General features: G+C 42.2%; 2 protein-coding genes across 9 annotated transcripts in view; one reads left to right on the forward strand and one right to left on the reverse strand.

Annotated features, from left to right (window-relative positions):
* nfixb (nuclear factor I/Xb) overlaps nucleotides 1–8988 on the forward strand; it is a 129982-nt gene extending 120994 nt beyond the window's left edge. For all 8 annotated transcript variants that reach the window (XM_041062480.1, XM_041062482.1, XM_041062483.1 and 5 more), the window contains 2 exons: nucleotides 170–261; nucleotides 3551–8988. In XM_041062480.1, the coding sequence (XP_040918414.1) occupies nucleotides 170–241 (72 nt within the window). In that variant the 3' untranslated portion in view covers nucleotides 242–261; nucleotides 3551–8988. The remainder of the gene's footprint in view (nucleotides 1–169; nucleotides 262–3550) is intronic.
* Nucleotides 8989–13369: 4381 nt separating this feature from the next.
* Nucleotides 13370–18804, reverse strand: LOC121197881 (UV excision repair protein RAD23 homolog A-like). Its single transcript, XM_041061626.1, is given in 10 exon segments — nucleotides 13370–13630; nucleotides 13759–13857; nucleotides 13859–13921; nucleotides 14125–14255; nucleotides 15537–15624; nucleotides 15880–16007; nucleotides 16750–16790; nucleotides 17101–17315; nucleotides 17493–17654; nucleotides 18569–18804. Coding segments are annotated over 10 exon segments (1107 nt in total). The 5' UTR covers nucleotides 18635–18804; the 3' UTR covers nucleotides 13370–13516.
* Nucleotides 18805–20494: the final 1690 nt, after the last annotated feature.

Raw genomic sequence — 20494 nt, forward strand, 5'->3', positions numbered from 1 at the left:
ATTCTCTCTAACAAACACATAATATCTTGTTTGGTTAATTTGTTTTTAAAAAAATGTGTTGTGGTTCCCCAGTGTGTCCTTCTGTTCCTTTAAGATGCTACAGGAAGTTGCAGTAGTGATTGTCTCTCTGTGCACTCATGTCTGTTTTGGTCTTCTTCTGTTTCCGTAGCATACTCCACGCCAGGCGCCACAGCTCCCAACAGGTTTGTCGGCATCGGATCACGGGACAACAACTTTCTGAACATCCCGCAGCAGACACAGGTAAGAGTTTGGGGATATGCTGGCAGTTTGTCTGTGTGTGTAAAAAGTGAGCAGGGAACTCATCTGTTTTGACTGTGATTACCGGTCAAACTCAGGAAACTTATTAACTGTGTGGACATACGCCAAAATATTTCCTATTCCCTCACTCTCTGAAACCTGCTGCTGGGTTTCCTCCACCTTTCCTCTCACACCATCCCACAGCGCACTGTCAGTGTGTGCATTTGTACATCTGTATTTTACTGTACGTGTGTGGTTTACCATATGTGCTCAACTGTTTATTTGGCACACATGGAGCCTACCCTTCAGGCAGCAGGCCCTCTCCCTCGCTGCCTTTTTCACTCCCTCCTTGCTACCTTTCCTTTCTCTCTTCTTGCCAACGAACCCCCTTCTCCCATTTCACTTTCAGACTCTTTTTAGCTTTGTCCGGCTCCGCTCTCCTCCTCCCTGCCTCGTACTCATTTTCTCTGCCTCCGTCTTTTACTTTCTCCCTCTTTCACCTTCTTCGTTCCTTCCCTTCGCCGCTCTGCGCCTCGTTCATATGCCTCCTCCATTACCACCAGTACTTTTCTCATTAGTGTCCAACCACACCCGCCTGGAGCCAGCTCAGCTCTGCTTCTCGACACATGGAAACCATCTGAAACTGCTCTGCTGATCCCCTCCCTTGTTTCTCTGCCCTCCGTTCTCTCACTTTTCCTCCCTTTCCATTTCCCCCATTCCTGATCCTTTCTGCCTGTGCGCTCATTATGCTTCACTCTTTATTCCCCTTCCTCTCTTTTTCACTTCAGTCTTAATCTTCTTTTCTTCGTCATTCCCTCTGTCAGTTTTTCTTCTTGTTCTTCTTCATAATGCCTCCTTTGTTGCTAATGTACCTCTTCTCTAAACAACCTACCAACTCTGGGTTGTTTCCTTTCTTTACCCTGGTATTTTATGCACACCAAAAGCATATGGACACCTGGACATTCATCCCAAAACTATGGGTATTAATCTGCTGTTATAACAGCTTCCACTCGTCTGGGAAGGCTTTTCACCAAGCTGCTCCCATTCAGCCTCAACAACATTATAGTGAGGTTGAGCAGTGATTTGGAGAGATAAAACCTGACTTGCAGTCAGTGTTCCCCTATGTCCCAAAGGTGCTGGAAGGGGATAAGGTCAGGTTTTTGTGAAGGCCTCTCAGATTCTTCCATTCTTCTCCACACACGTGGGAAAATGTTATCTTTGTGGACTTGGCTTTTTGCACAGGGGTACTGTCATTTTGAAACTGGAATTGATCCTCTCCAAACACTTGCCACAAAGTTAGAAGCACATTATTGTCTAAAAGCATTAAGATTTCCCACCGCTGGAACTAAGTGGTCTATCCCAAACCATAAAAAACAGCCCTACACCAAAAGTAAATAAAAGCATATGGACAGGGGTATCTACAAACTTTTGGCCATGTTTTCATTTGCTTTTCTTAAAAAGCTCACTGATGTTCAATACTCAGTGGGACATAATGTCTGAAGTGTGGTTTTACTTCTCCAAACACACAACACTAATTGTTTGCATGTGCCTGTCAGAATAAGACATTAAAAGATTAATGATCCACTAAAAAAAATGATAGATTACTAAACAAAGAGCACGTCAGAAGTGAGTATGTGGTGACTATGGGACAGACCGGGGAACCTTGCACACTGACAACAGTGGGCTCCATGTGCCCTCCAGTGGTAAATGATGGGTGCTGCAACCAAAGCAGAAGGGAAACAAGATACCAATGGTACAGAAAAAGAGGGGAAATGGAGGGAACAGAGAGTCAGAGTTTCGGCCCTTATAGAAGTCACGTCCCGGCCGTCTGGTTACCCCCGGCAACCAGACATGATGTCATAGCCAGTTGATCTTGAATTTGAGAAGGGGTTGCTCGAGAGGGGGTGAGAGTTTTTTTTGGGGGGGGGGGGGGGGGGGGGCAGGAAAGAAAAGAGGGTGGTCACTGTCTGCTGCCAAGGATTTAGTGGGAGTGTTCATGGGAGATAGATGGATTGTGTGTGTGTGTGTTTGTAAGAGCATACACAGAAGGAGAGAGAGGGAGAGTAACTAAAAGGAGAGAAGTTACAATGCCCTAGGCCTGCTGGGACAGTGCCCAGGGGAGTAGGGTAGCTGAGAAGGGCAGGAGGCAGAAGGGGGGCATTCATGCGACCTGTTAGAGTCAAACAAAACAAAAGGCTGCTTCCCTGGAGGCTCAGAGTAGTTTCCAAGGCTTGACTTGTAGAATGTTGGCACATTAGCCCCCAGTGCCAGACCCTGCAGGCCAAGCAGGGCAGCCAACAACAGCGACGGTGACCCACTCCTGCTCCCTGCTCATGCTGAGCGGGAGAAACCCAATGTGAAGATGGCGCAAGTGGCAGGGAGCGCCAGACTGCTATCCCCCTGCTGCCGCTTGGCCATTGGTAGCCATTCACTGCCTGGCCAAATTCAAGGCATATTGTACTTCGCTCCAGAAATGGGCAGAATTAATGGTAATGGCCCAGATGACTGTTCTGTCACTCACTGTATTTACTGTAAAAGGGCAAAACAAAACACAGTAGATGGAGTCATTCTCCTCTTTGGTCCAGACCGAAATATCTCAGCAACTACTTAAAAGATTGCCATGAAATTTTGTGCAGACATCCATGTTCCCCAGAGGATGAATCCCAGTCACTTCTGTGATCCCTGGACCTTTTGCATAGCACCATCATGACATTTGACATCTGTAGTTCAGAGTCAAATATTTTCCCAGCTACTGGATGGAATGCCCACCAGCCTTCAGCCAAACATTGATAAGATATTCAAGAACCCTAGAGGATAAATTCTGCTAACTCTGATTTACCACTTTTTTTTTTTTTTTTATCAAATACTGCCATCAGTTCAAAATGAAAGTTTATTGTAGTTTTCCAACATCTTCGTTTATGACCAAGGTACCTGCAAAACTAATGACACTCCCATCAGTGTCAGCTGTATTTTGTCTTTAATGCTAATAAGGTAATGGTTGCATGTTAACATGCTAAACTGAGTAGTGAACATCAGCATGTTAACATTGTCATGGTGAGCATTTTAGCACGCGGACATTAGCAAGTACATTTGCCAAAGTACAGCCTCACAGAGCTGTTAGTGTGGCTGTAGACTGTTTGTTGGAGAACTGCCTGTCACATTGTGTTTAAAATCACCAAATTTCTGATTATACTCAAAGGTGTTTCTTTGTAGCTGGTCCACTAAATCATACTGGTTTTGTCATTAACATAATCTCATCCTCCACACCCCCTTCCCTCTTTTTCTTTTTCAGTCTTGGTTCCTCTGACAAGATCTGTGTACAAACCAGCAACTAGAATTCTTTCTTTACAATCGGAAATAGAAAAACAGAGAAACAACCCGCAGGATAATAATTGTCCTCCAACCAACCCACCGACCGGCCCTGACAGTACGTCTCACTTGATACAAAATATAACCAAGCAACACAGGAAAACGCAGCAGCATGACACTTTTAGAGGAACTCTGGACTCATTTACCCAGTCAGAGGGAGGACCCGTTTTAAGCAAGGATGGATAGATGGAAAGATGAATGGATGGACAAGAGGATGCCAGGATAGAGAAGGAGCAAGGGGACAAACGGCACCAAGCAGGCATCACTCCTGAAAAACCACCGAACCAGCACAACACAGCCGCAAACGCAGGAGGAACCTGAGGATGAAAAAGTGGTCAACTTCTCCTACTTCGTGAGGACGCATTGTGTAATGAATGGCAAAGAAAATCAACTGTCCAACAAAAGACGAAACATGTAACCTACAAAGCTACACCCACCATGACGAGACACAATTGGGTTCCCAATGAAAGCTGCAGTCCGTGCTCCTGCTATGTCAGTCATCATCCAAAACGAAATCAAATTGACCGTTTCTCTCTCTGAATGACCATTGACTCTATAAAGCCCCCTTTTAACCCTACTACTTACTAGAGAGAAACCATGCCAAAATATTTCTTGATCAAGGGTTGCACTACAAGCTGAATCAATTAACACTAATTTTAACGATGTGCACTAGTTTACCTATAAGGCATGGGAGGTAAACCAGACTTGCCTATCAAGAGTTTTAAAGTGGAAGAAAAATCAAGGTACAAGAAGCCTTCGCCTGTCCTCAACCCCCATCGTTCAGTTCAACAAATCATTGGCCTCCGCTCATTCTCACATCTCCCCGCACCACACACACACACACACACTCACTACAATCTGTGCCATGACCGCAGCATGTATGTACAATTGAAAACACACACACACACACACATTTGCCCAGTCTCACCTTTTAGATTGTAGTATTTATAGGTGGTGGTGTTGTGTTATGATATTTTCATTTTACATGCACATTCAGAAAAGCCCAGTGAACTCTCTATTTGATTAGATGTCCAAACCAACACACATGCTGAAAGTCACAGTGTTGTGTGTACTTCAGTACTGACAGTTCTCATGACTATAGACAGCAGCTATTGATTCCCCTTTGTGCCCTCTTGTAATGTAGATGAATGGTTTTGTTCTATTGTGTGCTCTCTTATTTGAATTTATTCCTTTTGGATTTGTGCTATTTTATAATTGTTTTATATTTGAATGACAGCACCTTACAGAGAAACACAGTAAGAAGTGGGATATGGAAGCAGCACAGACAGGGTGGTTAGCTTATCCGGATCAATTCGTAGTTGCAAAAAGTTAAAGAAAAGGTTTGATACTTTGGGAAATGCACTTATTCACGGTGTTACAGGTGAAGACCAATGCGACTCTTGTATCTGTACAGTAAATATGAAGCTACATCTAACATACATCAGCTTGACACAAGGGGAAACAGCTAGCCTAGCTCTGTCCACATTTAACAAATACTACAAACCAGCACCTCGATTGTTTAATCGTAGATAAAACCTGAACTTTAAAAACGACAAATTGATGTTTTGTGATGGTTGGGGCTTAATATTCTGAGTCTTAACTTCTGTAAAACGGTAAATTGTAGTTTTTATACAGATTAAAGATTGCATGTGTTGCCTTTGGACACAGCCAGGGAAGGTGTCTCCCCTTGATTCCAGGTTTTATGCTAAGCTAAACTAACGAGCTGCGGGCTGTAGCTTCGTGTTAACCGTACACACTCAGGAGTGGTAGCGATCTTTCCGTCCGACTCTAAGCAAGGCAGCGAATGAGGGCATTCTCCAGCCTTTTCCTAAGACATGGTTCTTGCTTGTTCTCAGTGCCAGATGAACCCATTTGCCACATACTCTACTACAGGACCACACAGTGCAGGGTTTTGACAATCACAGGAAGCCTGTGTTCTGGGAACTTCACCTGCCGAACCATACAGGTCAACGAAAAACTGCTAATGAGCCGCATCTGCTATTTGACCCAGGTACTGCTGCTGACTGGTGATGGTGAAATGTGAGTGACAGGAGGAAAAAAAAAAAACCAAGAATCAAGGAGGGAAGGTTGCTGAAGATGGGACCCAGAGTAAAAGAGAGAGTAAGCTCTTCTTTCTGTCTCCCTAAAGTTTACCCTGTTGTTTACACTCCCAGACGGGCCGCTGCTCCAAGAGCAGAGGGAGCCACACTGCGGAGCAAAATGAATATGTGACATATCTGGCTGTTTTCAGTAGGAGGATCACACATGTGCCCATTTTTAGGTGCACAGGTGTCAGGTAAAGGATATGGGTTGCTATAGTAATCCCCCCCCCCCTCCCCCCACCCCAGCACACACCCACACACGCACGCACACCAGCACTCCCCCTTGCTATTGTGAATCGATGAGCCCTTAATGATCAAAACTGCACTAAAACAATCATGCCAGCCAACCTTGTGAGTTTCTTTTTTTTCGTACGAATTACAGTAGATTGACCACCACTTAGTGTCCCAAGTCAGCGGATGTATTACTGGGATAGAAACGCGCTTGTAGAGCACAGATCGCCACTTCCGAAACACGCAGACGATTAATGCAAACACATCCCCCAGTGCCCGAATGAATTCAAAGGGAAGTCTTAAATCTAGACAATCTGAGGAGGCCTTTATGCTTTTAATCATTTTGTATCACGAGCCCAAACATATTCCGACTGATTGAGTTATCTCCTGTTCAAAGTTGAATTTAAATCACCCATCCAACCTCACAAAATAACTGGACTGCCTGGCCATGTTCTTCACTGCAGGGAAACACAACATAGTTGGCCAACGACTGGCGACCATCTCATCAGCTTCGTAGAGAGAACTAGCTCCGCTGAGTAAGACGTTAACGATGGCTAAGGTGATTTCTTTTCTAATCTATGGAAGTGCCTCTGTATTCCCATTATGCAATTTGTCAAACATGAATTCAGGTTCTTTTTCTCACATATAAGCTATAGTGAATGGTGAAAAATTTATGTCAGGAGAGGGGAAAAAAAACGGTGACAGCTCACTAGATAATCGCAAGCATCTTTATATATAATACACATATATATTTATAGATATATACATTTTTTTTATTTGCAAGATAAGCTCTGTGGCAGTCTAGTTATTTTTTGAAGCATGGCGTACATCGCACAGTCATAGGATGCATCTCAAAAACTGCTGATTTGAGCTAAAGTACCAGTCTCTAAAACCCACACTCGCATGAAATGACATAAAAGAAAAAAGGAAATCCATGGCAAACACAACAATAGAAACAGAGACAGTGATGATAATGTAGTTGAGGATTTAAAAAAAAAAAAATCAGATTAGGTTTTGTTGTTTTCTTTCTTGTTTTGATGGGAAGTATTGTTCTTGAAACTAAATGATGTATGTTGATTGAGCCATGTGCAATGCCTTGGTAGAGGAATTGTGTTTGTTTGTTAGCGATTGTTTGAGGGTGTCATGAGAAAAGAGGGAAAACCCTCTACTTTTTTTTTTCCTTTGTTTTTCAAGTCCACGTGCTCTGGGACTCTAAATACAAGGGCGGCAAGAAAAAAATCCCAGTCTTTGTAAGTAAGTTTGAGGAAACTGTTTTTAATTTCCTTTTATTTTTATTATTTTTTTCCTTTTATCACTTTTTTAAGAAAAAGTTCATTTCTAATGATTTGTTTTCAAAATGTGGGAGGGCTGAAGGAACAATTTTGCAACTCATAAAATATATATCACTATGAAAACTGGTGCTTTCGTAAAGAATTAAAAGTACATTCAATCTCTATTATACATAAATAATAATAAACAAAATTAAGTGTTATCATAAAAGCAAATTTTAGGAAAACATGCATTATTCTATTTCTCTTTTTGTATTTACCGAGGGGGGAGGGGTTCAGTGTATGAAAAGGTTGTTGTGACAAAAGGCATTTTTCCTCCCCAACCTTTACACCACAGCAGAGGAATAGTCGTAGGGGGGGAAAAAAAGAAAACAAAAAACCCAAAAAACATCTGTTTCCAGACTGTATCATCTCGTATGGGCCTAATGTGGGACAAAGACAAGATCTTCCCCAGTTTGGGAGATGCACAAGAGTTTTGGATTCCCGTGTCAAAGAAAAACAAAACACAAAATCATGAAAGGCCTGTGATGTCTGGCGAGATTTTTTTTTTTTCCCCCATTTGGTGTCAATGTCTGGTTGGTTCAGCGAGAGGGAATGAACAACCTCAGAGGGACGCTGTCATCAGTTCGATAAGAACGTGAACCCCAACCCTCCCTCTCCCCCACCCCCACCCTTTCCGAACCCCCCCCCCCCCCCCCCCCGTTTCCCACTGTAAATGATTATAAATATTTGTTTGGTGATGTAGTGTTATAGACTCAGAGCATCTTAAAGGTTGTCCCTAAAAAGTGCCTTTTGTTCACAGATTCCATCTTGTAATCCTGAGTGCCCATCTCAAAAGAAAAAAAAAGTCCCCTCCTTCATACTTCTATATCTTTCTCTTCCTCTTCTTCAAGCTTTTTAAAGCAGTATACATAGTACTAAAGGAAATTGGTGTGATTTAGTTCCTCTTTTTATTGTTGAATAATTAAGAAAAGCTGAAAAAAAAAGGACAAAAAAAGATATTTTCTGTCTTGCTTCTCTTCCTCTGTATCTTGTCTTCTGTCTATCTTGGACACTGGAGTAGTCTGTAGCTGCGTAACCTTCTCTTTCCTCCCCTCCCCTCCTTTTCTCCTTTCTCCCTTTCTCTGAATGGCGGGGTTTAAAAAAAAAAAAAGGAAAAAAAAGAATACGCAAAGATTTTTTTGTCTGAGCAGAATGCAGTTAGCTCACATGTTATTCTTGTCTGTACGCTTCACATTGTATTACCATACCCATCTTCTTCAGCTTCTCCATTCAACAGCTAATGTAAGTGAACAAGTTACACCACGGGGCTCTGGGCTGTGCTGAGGACAGGGTCTGAGTCAGGGCAAAGAAATAGTTCCCCCCCCTGGGAGCGGTCAATTACAAATGAACCCAGGCGGAGGGATGAAGGCACTCACGGGAACTTTCTTTTTGGTTTTGGACTTTGGCGAGGGAGATGACCAGTAGGACTGCTAGTATAGGCAGGTTTGTTTGTGATTCTTGTTTCTATCTATTTATTTTAATTTTTTTTTTTATAATTGAATTTGGATTTGCTTTTTGATTACTTTTTGTCATTGTTACTGCGTATCTTAGGCAGCAGTGAGATGCTGCGTTGAGACCTTCAGTTATGCACCTTTCTAGTGGTTGAATGAGACCAGCTGTTTAAAAAAAAAAAAGAGAAAAAAAAGGAAAAAAGTGAAACTGAAAAATAACTCGAAGCACCTTATAAAGCGGACCGGTTCCACAGCTCGGAGACTGAGAGGCTCAGATTTAGCACAATCATTAGAGAAGTTACACTTAGTTTCACAGTGTTGTATATTGATTCACCACCATTGACCAAAGTGATATGGTTCCAAAAACTGTAAAACTAGTAGGTGACTTATAGAGAAAGCACCTTCGAAGTCCACCAGCAAAATCAAGTGATTAAAGATTTTTTTCTTTGTCCTGCAAAAAAAAGTTATATATATATATATATGCAAATTTTTTTTTTTTTTAATTTTTCTTCAGTAAGCAAATGAAGCCAGCAGCAGTATTATCAATCAAACCCTAAAAGCGCCACAGTTGAGAAGCCATATCAGAGAGGAGCAGGTTGCATGGAGCAGAGAGTGTGTGTGCGTGCGTGCGTGCGTGTGTGTGTGTGTTGGGTGAGGGTGTCTACAGTATCTGCCCCTGCACCATTCAAAGAGCCCAGTCGGACCCTGTGGCTGAACCGTCCGCCGTTGTTTTTTTGGTTTTTTTTTAAACTTTTCCTTTGTTTGTTTTTAACACGTTTTGTAGGACGCTGGGCCGTGTTTAGCGATGCGTAGACTGAGGCCCCTGATCGGCCTATCCCCTCGTCTCTGGCCTGTAAACCCTCCCACCCCAAGTGCCCCTCCTTCTCCTCCTCCTCCTCCTCTGCTCAGAGCAGTGTCCCATCCTCAGACACACCTCCCAGAGCCCATGGTGAAATGCATGTGTTAATTACAGTTTCTTTTCCATAATAATAAAAAAAAAACAGTTTGAAAAGAGCAGCACCTTTACTTGATTGAATAAAAGGATGTTCTTGACTGTATCCTGCCTATGTCAGCTGTGGTTATTACTGCAACATTTCAGTGATGGACGAGCAGCCGTCTGTCTCTCATACGGGGCCTCGGCCCTTGGGCGGTGGTGATAGAGTAAAGCTATTCACTGCAGAAAAAACTGGCCCCTGTGACTGATACCTACCTGTTGATTCCCACCTGGGGAATCAGGCCCCTCCAAAGGGTCACAAGGTAAATCTGAGGGGTCATGAGATGATTAATGGGGTAGAAAAGAAAAGCACACTTCCTCTGCATGAACACTGTGTTTCATAGGTTTATACAATTTTTGTGTAAAAGTTGAAAAGTAACTGTAGCTCTCAAACAGAGTAAATGTCATATTTCCCTCTGAAATACTGTGTAGGATTATTAGCTTAAAACGTAGATACTATAGTACTGTAAAAATACCTCAGTCTGTAGTTAAGTACAAGCTAAGTACTTAAAGAAATGTACTTAAGTACTTCAGGCATTCAGGTCAGGAAACAAGCTCTGATAAACTCTCTGTCAAGCTACTGAGCATTTAAAGATCCAACTGGTGAACACAGCTTTGAACTGGTAACTCACTGGGAAATTAGGGGGAAATAAATATATGAAATAGCTCTGTACAGAGGGAGATAAGTATAGCTTAACCTTAATACAAATTTAAATCCTAAAAATGTTTATTCAGTTTGCATCTTGATTTACCTCAATAATGAACGTCAGCTCTTTTCAGTTACACACCCCCCTGGATTCTAATCACAGGAGTTTACCACAGCTGGAAGGTTTAAGGGTTTAAAGGGTTAACGGGTTAAAGGGTTAGCACATGTGCACACTTTCACAATGGTGGACTTGAAATATAATATTTTGTCACAATTTTCACTTTTTAAGTTTGTAAAATTGTTTTTATAAATCGTTCCGTTTCATCTGCAGCTTCTCCTCCGATACTCCAAACATGCAGGTCAGGTAAGCTGCAAACTCTTGCAGAGATATGTGTTACTAACGTGTTTATTAACTGTGAAGGTCGCAGGTGTTGTCACGCTTCTTACCCATTGCAAACTGGAACAGTAAGACTGGATTAATCCACTAGAGGGCCCCTTACTGACCAGGTGAGTATTTGAAGAACTGTTTGGTTTGAACACACTGAGCGAGATGTGATGATGATGATGATGCTAATGAGGCACAAAGAGTCAAAGGCCTGAAAGACTGCTGATATTTAATGTAGCACAGCATAGTCTAAGATCATGTTGATGCTGTAGGACAGTTGCCAGTAAAAACTGCCTTCACACATACAGAATCAGACTGGAGACAGTTTTTTTTTCTTTTACAGTTACTGTCTGTTCATGGACCCACATTATAAGCTGAGAACCTTTACAGTCAAAACAAACAGTTGCCACACATCCCCGACTCACACATCACATCCAAGCCAGCAGTTTCCATAGTAAGCTTCATAATACTGTAATCTGTAGTTGACAATCACCCCATTCGTTGTCTGTGTTCAAGCTGAAGATAGAAAACACAGGTCTGACAGTCAGGAGGTTGGTTTAAGACGCTGTTGTGTCATCTGTGTTTGTTCTGCATCCCCGTGTGGTAGTTTCATGCATGTTTGTGATCATTTTATATCTTTATACTTTTTTTTTTTTTTGGCCATTTGGTGTCATTTTATATCCTTGTAGTGATTTTGCATCTCTTGTTGTTTTGCATCTCTGTAGTCATTACAAGAAGAAATTTCAAGCCCCTTCATTCAGGAGTTCTGGTGTTGGAACCACGGTCAGCTATCATTCTCTGGCCCCAAGCACTGCTTATAATATTTAAAAGTTTCTTATTTGAAGTTTGGCCTCAGAAAATTTAGACAGTCACAGTGAAGTTAATTTGGTGTCATTGTCTTTTATTCAGAATTGAATCTAAACTTTATTAGAACTCAAGATTCAATCAAATCAGATGGTTTAAACTTCCACCTACAATTTGCCTCAGGTTGGAAAGATCAAGGTACAGTAAATGAATTCTGACAGAAGCTGTAGATAGATTTGGTTCCCAGTTCTTTCCCTTATGATTTTTGAATGTCTGAAAGCAACGTTACATGGTAAGAAATAAGCTTTTTTCTAGACACCTCAGACACGGTAGAGAAACTTCTGATGGTAGTAATCTCTTAGGATTTTAGGAAAAGAGAGAATAAGTTGTTGCATGGTCCTGATGACTCCTTCATGTGACACTACTAAACCCACATGCAGATGGTTTACTCCTCACCGAGCAGTACACAAAGATTTACCTGCCCCCCCCCCCCCCCAAAAAATGCATACAACAGCTTTAATCATTTTGGTTATGTAGTTCCTTTAAGTAGGTAAAGAAATGTGTCTTCTCATGTAATGTGGGTCAACTCCTAAAACAGCCTTACAGTTAAAGAGTGCGGGCTGTTGTGTATAAAATATCTTTTTGGTAAAGGGGGGGTATATTTTCCATATAATGCACAGAACTCACAGCATACCTGCCATCATTTAATTTCAAAGTGTTTTAGCTGCAGTCTTTGCTTCTAATAGTGACAAGAATGTAACGTTAGTGAACCTGTCGCAGCTCAAGTTTCTCCTTCTATGGTTTTTAAATCATAATAGTAGAAGATCTTAAAAAATACACGATCATGATTTTGAAAATCGGATGTTTAAGTTGCACAGTAGATTATACTGGGTAGTGTTAATTAGCACCAGAAGCAATCAGCATAGACAAAATAGTTCCACATGGTAACCTAAACTGGCAGGCACAGCATTTGCAGGAGTTTTGATTGGCTGTGATACGTGCAGCCACCACGGCAGAACAGAGGGGGGAGGGGGGTGATACAAAGTGAGCGGAATAACCAGATACTTATATGTCAGTTTAGTTCCCATGTTTCTCCCCCCCCCCCCGACCACAGACTGATAGACCCCAGCAACATCATGACAGACACATACAGAGCGCAGCACGGTCCAGTGCATCTCTGCCAGTTTCATTCTTGGACGTACGTACATGAGGCTTACAGAGGTACACACACAAGCAGTTACACACACTGATAATGTTGTCGAAGTGCAGTGAGGAGAATGTGCTTCCATACAATCCAGCTACAGCATTAACAAACTTAGAGAATGCAAATTGATTACTTTTCTTTTTTTTTTTTTTTCAGCTTAACTGTATTGCATCCATCTGCACAGGCACACAGACACGTACTCACACACACGCGCGGACACAAGCACGCACTCTCATCGCAAACCCTTCTGCCCTGTCGCCCCCCTCCCCTCCCCCCACCCTACCCCACCCCACCCCGCCCCACCACACCCTGCCCTCTCCCTAATGTTCACAAAGCGCGTCTAAAATCAAATTATAGATCTCCCCTAGACAAACCCCACACATTCCATTGGAATTCACGTGGATTTTATAATTCTTCCACACGTTTTCACCCCTGACCTCTGATAATCCAAGTCTGACCTTCCTGCACGCAGCCTCCACTTTGTGTACTTTAAGCGTGTAAACCCCACCATAACCTAACCCACCCCGTTTCCCCTTCCCATCCCACCAAACCCACCCCCCCTCCCCAAATCCCCCCTACCCGCCCCAACCCCCACCCCCCTGCTGGCTCTCCCCTCTCCTCCCCTCCTTGTTGGGTTGAGCTGAGGTTGGTAGCTGTACAGTAAAATTGGGGGTGCAGTCTTTATGCTGAGCCGAAGAGGGGAAGGGTCGGAGGGAGGAGCAGGAAGGCAGTGATCTGTGTTCAGTCATCCTCCAGTCCCTGGTTGAGGAGAAAGTTGGCTGCCAGGTTCTCGTTCTTCTCGCAGGCAAAGTAGGCCTGGATCACCAGAGCCTCAGGGAAACCCAGCGCTTTTAACTGTTCGGTTATAGCAGATGGGGAGACAGGAGAGGAGGCTTTAAGGATCTGCAGCTCTTAATTTGGAATTTAATAACTTACAACGGAGAAAACACGTTTTCAAAATTTCGCCTTCACTCCTCACTCACCCTTTCGATGGCTTCCTTCTCCTGAGGTGTAACCTGGATATAGTTGACAGGTGCGCCCTCATCCCCTGCTGCCCCCATCTCTCCAACCTCTGGCGCCTCTACCCCCCTCCCCCACTGGCTCGTTCAACATCTGGATAAATAGCTCCTGATGCTGACTGATTTGCTGGGGTAGAAACACCAATGAGAAGAAGAGATTGTGGTTAACACCTGAAATGCTTCTGTTAAAGCAGCAGTTTACTTGGTGACCACAAGGGCATCAAACAGTGATGGTTGGAGTCACATAGGGGGCACAACAAAGGCTCCATACTGGTCTAGGGGAGGATGTCTCACATGTGTCTAAGTTCTCTGAGTCCTGTGGTGTGTTACCTGTAGAAGCTGAGGGTTCTCCCTGCCTAGCTGCTGGAGAAGAGCTGGTAGCAGAGCGGGGTTCTGCTGGATGGCCTGTCTCATGTGCAGAAACTGGGGCTGGGTCCGCAGGAATGCAAGTGGGTTATCTCCTGTGGACAGAAAAAGTGAATAACCATGAGCAAGACGGCAAACTGAATCACTCACGAACAAAATGTTTGAGATGCATCAATACCTTCATTTATATTAAACAGTGGCAAGTGTACAACTGGATCCACTTTTCACAGAGAGGCCTTTCGCCTTCTTTCACACTGACCTGATGCTCCACAGCTAGCCTGAACTCAGGATTTATAGTCTGTCCGAATGTCAGATAAGGTCCAAATGCAACACTATGAATGTTCCAGGTAAGACTGTGTGAAAACGTGCTGTTATCTCAGTTTTTTAAACAGTATCATTCCCCCGTGGCAGCTTCTCAAGCGTGTCTTCCAACATCCCTGAAGCCTCCACACTCACATGACATTTTTTAAAAGTATTTTGTTTATGTTATTTACCTAATTTATGTGCACATGTTTCGTTTCAGCTCAGTTTGAGAGTCTGTTCTGCGTTTTGCTGTCACTTCCCCTCGCATCTCTCTCCTCTGCTTTGTTTCCCCGTGTGTCTTAGCCCCTCCCCACACAGAGGAGAGACGGGGTTGACAACTCGTTACGTTAAGTGCAATAAAAGCTTTCCAGAAAGTGTTATAAATCCCTCTAAAACCAAAAAAATGGACAGACGTCGACCCCAAGCCTCTGAAAGTCAGGCCAAATATCAGCCTTTTTTAAATACGTGCAATCTGCCGAAAGTGATGAGGAAGCTAGCGGCTCTCCTGCTGTTAGGCAGAGGAGGAACTACAATTACTATTAACCTGTCCAATTTTCTGTACAGAAGAACAAAAAAAAAAGAGCAAATTCTGAATTTAGGACCACCAAGTTTTTGGAATTTTTTGCTCTGGTCCTAATAAACAAAATGTTTTTATGGACTCAGAAAGTCTCCACAGAGCGTGTCTGGTGGCACGCAACAGCTCGAGCAACAATATATTCATGTCCATGTCAGAGGAACATTCAGGGCCCAGTGAGTCACGTAATGAGTCACTGCCCGGCAGTGAGGCAATGACTGTTATTTATTGTAGTTATCTGAAAATGTGCCCTGTCCAGGCCCAGCAGCAGTCTGATATTTACATGTCCTGGAACAGTCTCCTTGGTGGTGTAAGTTACCTTCCAGTGCTCACTTTGATCCATGGATACTAGTCAGTACCAGGGGAGAAGTTTTAAAATCCACCATTGTTGACACGCCACCAGCACTGGTGTTTATTTTTCACTCCGTAGACAGAGACACATAAAGATTGACTGCAGGAATTTTTTTTTTTTTGGACTACACTGGGTTGCATGCCTCACCCTCTCCTAGAGATGGTGCTTCTGTGGGTCCAGATGCGGGGGCCTGCGCTGGTGGATTGCTCTCCTGGACTGGGCTGCTCGGGATCCCCTGGAGAGACAACAGTACAACCATCGATCACACTTCCCAACAGCCCTACATGAAGGTTATAATCTTCAGTCTTTGTTAAAAAATAAACTAATCTGAAAGGTTGTTGATTAAACTTAACAGTAATTTTAACAGTAACATACTTGTGCATTTGTATAATTGTGCCAGAATTTATAGTAAAGTTAAAAACTCGGACCAAATGGCCGTTTTTGACGTAGCTTTATTTATAATGTCAGTGTGTGTGTGTTCGTGACGTACAGTGAGAAGGTATTCTACAGCTCTGTGGGGGTTGTTGAAACTGGCCCTTAGCGCAGCCACCACTCTCTCTCTTTCGTAGCCCATAGACATGATCTCCGTCAGCATTGCCTCGTACTCTGCCCCGGTCACTAGAAACACAACACAAACACAGATGGCCAAGTTACTAACTCTACACAGTTTGTATATTTTGCAAAGTTACACCTTCAGGAATGTATCAACAGGAAGTTGCTTTTTGTGCTGTTCCTCCTGTAAGAAGTACCACATCTATTCATAAGAGTCTGAAAACAACTCAGAAAGAACAACTTTTTAGAGTCACTTTTAAGGTTAAAGTGGGTGAGAATTTCATTCCCAAAGAACAGACTTTCATTCCTTTAATAATGCACCATGTTCCAAACTTTTCCAGGCCAGACAGCTCCCGAGGAGGAATCTGTCTATACCTAAATCATAAAATGACAAATACAAAAATATACAGAAACCACTGAATTCAAACCTCAAATCATGCATCCAGTGTCTGAGTATGTACATTATCTATGAGTGAAACAAATGGGAATCCCCATCACTCTATGTGGTATAAGGGATGGCTGACTTTTGTCACAGCCTAAATATAGGAATGGTATGTATTGCACTGCAGCCTGTGAAGTCCCTGACTCACAGCAGTAACAATTTCTGGCAGAGCAAATGAAACCAAGGCTTTACGAAAGAAATGCACAGCTGTGATATTAATATACTAATAACACCGTCTAATGTCTGAAATTGTAAAATGCACAGTAAACAATGGCTCAAACTATGGCACTGAGACCTTTAGACTGTGCACAGGCTCCAGCTGCTTGTGTATGATGAAAGTCTGGCAGAGCACCGCCCATTACTTACCCAGTGCTGAGGAGGCATCCAAGCCCTGACCACCACTGGAACTACAAAACATGAGAGGTGAAGGGAAGCATCAGACAAGCTACACAGCATTTCTGTGATTACGTGGTGATGAGCAAAGCCGTAAAACGTTAATTATAGTTAATTATCATTAACTATGATATATAACAAACAAAAGCATAAATACTCCATGTTTTAAAGGCTGGAATCAGTAAATATTTGGAATGTCTGCTTGTAACATAACTAAAATAATTAATAGACTATAAAAATAGTTGCAGATTAATCAACTAATCAAATCATCAACTCATCATTGCGGCTTTAAACATTACACACTATGTAACAGACCACCTCTACCTGGCTGGTTGTTGTGGTTCTGTGGCTGCAGCACTTGGCTCCTCTTTGGCCTCCTCCGGGGGAATGGCAACAGCTGCTGGAGTTGGGGCTGGGGCTGGGGCTGGGGCTGAGGTTGGGGTTGTGGCCGGGACAGCTGTTGACGTGGAGCCAGAGTCCTGTGCAGGGGGCTTGGGTGCTTCTGAGACTGGGGGTGAGGCGGCAGCTGCAGGCTTAGCCTTTAACCAGTTCAAAAGAAGGCGCTGTTAGACTGGCCACTTGATCATGAAACAGCTCTATAGTACATGGCACCTAATTGTTCCAAACAAATTATCTCAAAAATTTAAGTTCAAACACAACAGCACTATAAAACCCAATGTAATATGTCATTTGTAAGCATTTCAATAAGATCTCACCTTGGACACCATGACTACAACAAAATTCTTCTCATCAATTTTGTAGTCCTTAATAGGTGTGTCATCTTGCAGGATTTTTCCAGCGTATATCAGCTTCTGCCCAGATACAGGAAAGTTGTCTTTGCCTCGCTCTGCTTCTATCTTCTCTTTCAAAGCCTTCACCTGATAACAACAGACAGGAATCATAATCCATAACTTAAGGCATGCAAGCACATCCTAATGGTCTCCTAATGCTTCATATGGGTGGCCATACTAATCTATCACCTTCAAGCCATGGTCCTTAATGTTCTACCAAACTCCTATTAAAAGAAAAAACTACCTCTAGTTACCCCAGACAGTGTCAATACCAGACAGGGATGCATTTATAGCTGAGTTGCAAAAGTCAGTAGAGTTAAAGCAGTACATGTGCAGTGTTTTCATTCAGATGCACTGTGTCACACAGCATGACAATGTTTACTATAAATAAAAGTGTAAAATAGTATGTTTGATGTCCAAAATGAGCAATGAAAGTAATATGTCAATAAGAGATTGAGCAACACAATCTAACGTTCACCAAACGTTGGCCTTGCTAGCGACATGACAAAGATGTGAAAATGCTAACAAACTTAGCCAGCGTCTTAGTACGCTACCAATAAGGCTAATTGTAATTGTCATCAGCGTTTACGTTAGCAAGAGCAATCACCCCCGTAGCTTGGGATTCATCTCAGAAGTTACTGCGTTACATGTTAGGTCACATCAGATATTACCGCAGAGCTGTAGCAGCACGGTAACCACAACACAAACTTAAAATTCGCTTGCAGTAGCGTCGCGATGACTTTGTTAACGGGGTGTTCAGCTTGCTATCTGGCTAACGTTTGCTAGTAAGTGAGGTTTCGCGTTGTTCAGCACCTTCTTTCATGTGGTTTGCTCATTTGTACCACGTGTAGTTAATGGGCACCATTTTCCCGAAACTGTATTAACTCTTCTTTAATTGGTGATAACAAGTAAAGCTATAGTGTCAACACGTAAAGTTAAAACATAGGTCCCGTAGCTAGCGCTGTTAGCTAAAGTTAGCAAGTTAGCTAATAGCCACTCACCGTTTGTTCGGGGTCTATCTCAATTTGAATAGTCTGCTGTTGCAGTGTTTTAAGCGTGATCTGCATGATAGCGGTGACTGACGTTGTGTCAGATGTGCTTCAAAGGAAGAAAGAGTTGCTCGCTAAGCAGTTAACGTGTTTTTAAAGTTGGCGTTTCGGGTGAGATAGCAACTAGCCGATAAATGTGTGTATCCATGAGCACTCAGCAAATCGCCATCTTTGGTGACAAGTTGGTGGTGCGGCGAGAGGAGCTCCGTTAGAAGGTACGAGATCTCGTCTTGTGCGACGCGACTATGAAACGTTTCACTTCGCTAATTGTTTATTACATGTTTACAAATGTATTTTTAATAGTCATAATTACTGTATGTCCACTAATGGTTGTAATTAAAGGTATCTGTAAGATTCAAGATGTCCGGTAAGAACAATAATTTAATGTATCTCCAAAAAAATACAGTCAGATATCCTGTTAGCCTGAGATATGACATCATTAGCTATTTTATCATTTTTTGTATTGACTTTACAATTTTAGCAATCTACATAAGCTATCTCTAATTCATTTATACTAATTAGAAAGGCAGTTTAATAGCTCTAAATAAACTTTGACTTGTTTAAATGTAGTATAATTAATTTATAATAGTTTTAACTATCTGAAATTAAAATTAAAATTAGTTCAGTTGGTTGTTTTGCAAATAAATAAAGTCTTGTGAAAAAAAGGAAAAGGAAGTCAAATTCAACATGGTCACTAAATCTCTGTCACAGGTAAATCACTTTTTATTTTTGTTTTAGTGACTGTATTGTTATATTTTATTAAGGATTTAAGTGAATACTGAGGTCATTGAGGTTTTCTCTTCGTAAGGATAAACAGACAGGAACAAAAACGGACACAAACACAAACGTACCGAAACAAAACTATGTATGCCATGCTATTCATGTGTCTTGACATCATGAATTGATCTGTGATCTGTTCTTGTCTGCAGCTATGACTGTTAAAGGCCCTGCACATGTACAGTGACTCTGACTGATTGGACCTCTGGGCCGGTTGAAGCTTGGAATGACATGATGTGACTCCACTGAGAACGATAACATGGTAAGTTGTCTTGTCCTTACAAGTGCAACAGAACTAGTGGGACAGTGACTGAGATGTCAGTCAAGCCTGGTCTTTTCATGCCTCCTCAGTCTTGAGAAGAGCTCTTATCAAGCAACAGAAGTGAAAACAGTGTGGGTGGACTGTATGTCTGTAAATATTGTTACACAGTTGTTAATACCTGGATTTTTGATTTTTTTTTGCTTACTTCAAAGACTAAGTAAGTTTATTGTGGAAGAAGGATAAATTCCACTGAGATTTTTCACAGTCTGGCAAACAAAAAGTGGCTCTTATTAATAGCTTAAAAATAATTCATTAAACATTTGATTTATTAGCATCACACCGTATAAACCATTCATAAACGGGGACTTATTGGGAAGTGGTGCTACAGTTTCTGTACTGCTCCTGACTGAACACACATTCCATTTGTCCTTGACAAATTTTTTAGGTAGAATTAGTCAGTGTTTTTTGTTTTCTACATGACAATGCAGTTATTGTTTAAAGATTGTACTTTTAGGATGAAATTAGCATGAATTTCAGTGCAGGACAGCTCCTGTATTACATAATAAGGCAGGATGTTGTTCACTTATCCACCACTGAAAGATCATACATGCGTAATGGTTTCCTCCATGGTGAGTAGTAAATAGAGATTTCGGACACTTATGACTCATCTTCATTTTCTACAATCGCAGACAGACATGGTGTCTCCTACAGACACCCATTAAAAGTAAAGCACTGTGCTGCTGTAGTAGTAGTGTACTGACTTTTCTGAGAGCACTATGTAGCCTAGTGCAACACCATGAGTGATTTGATTTGATTTGATTTGTTTGTTTAATACCTTC

Source organism: Toxotes jaculatrix, chromosome 18 (assembly GCF_017976425.1).
Source record: "Toxotes jaculatrix isolate fToxJac2 chromosome 18, fToxJac2.pri, whole genome shotgun sequence".
Classification (NCBI taxonomy): Eukaryota; Metazoa; Chordata; class Actinopteri; family Toxotidae; genus Toxotes; species Toxotes jaculatrix.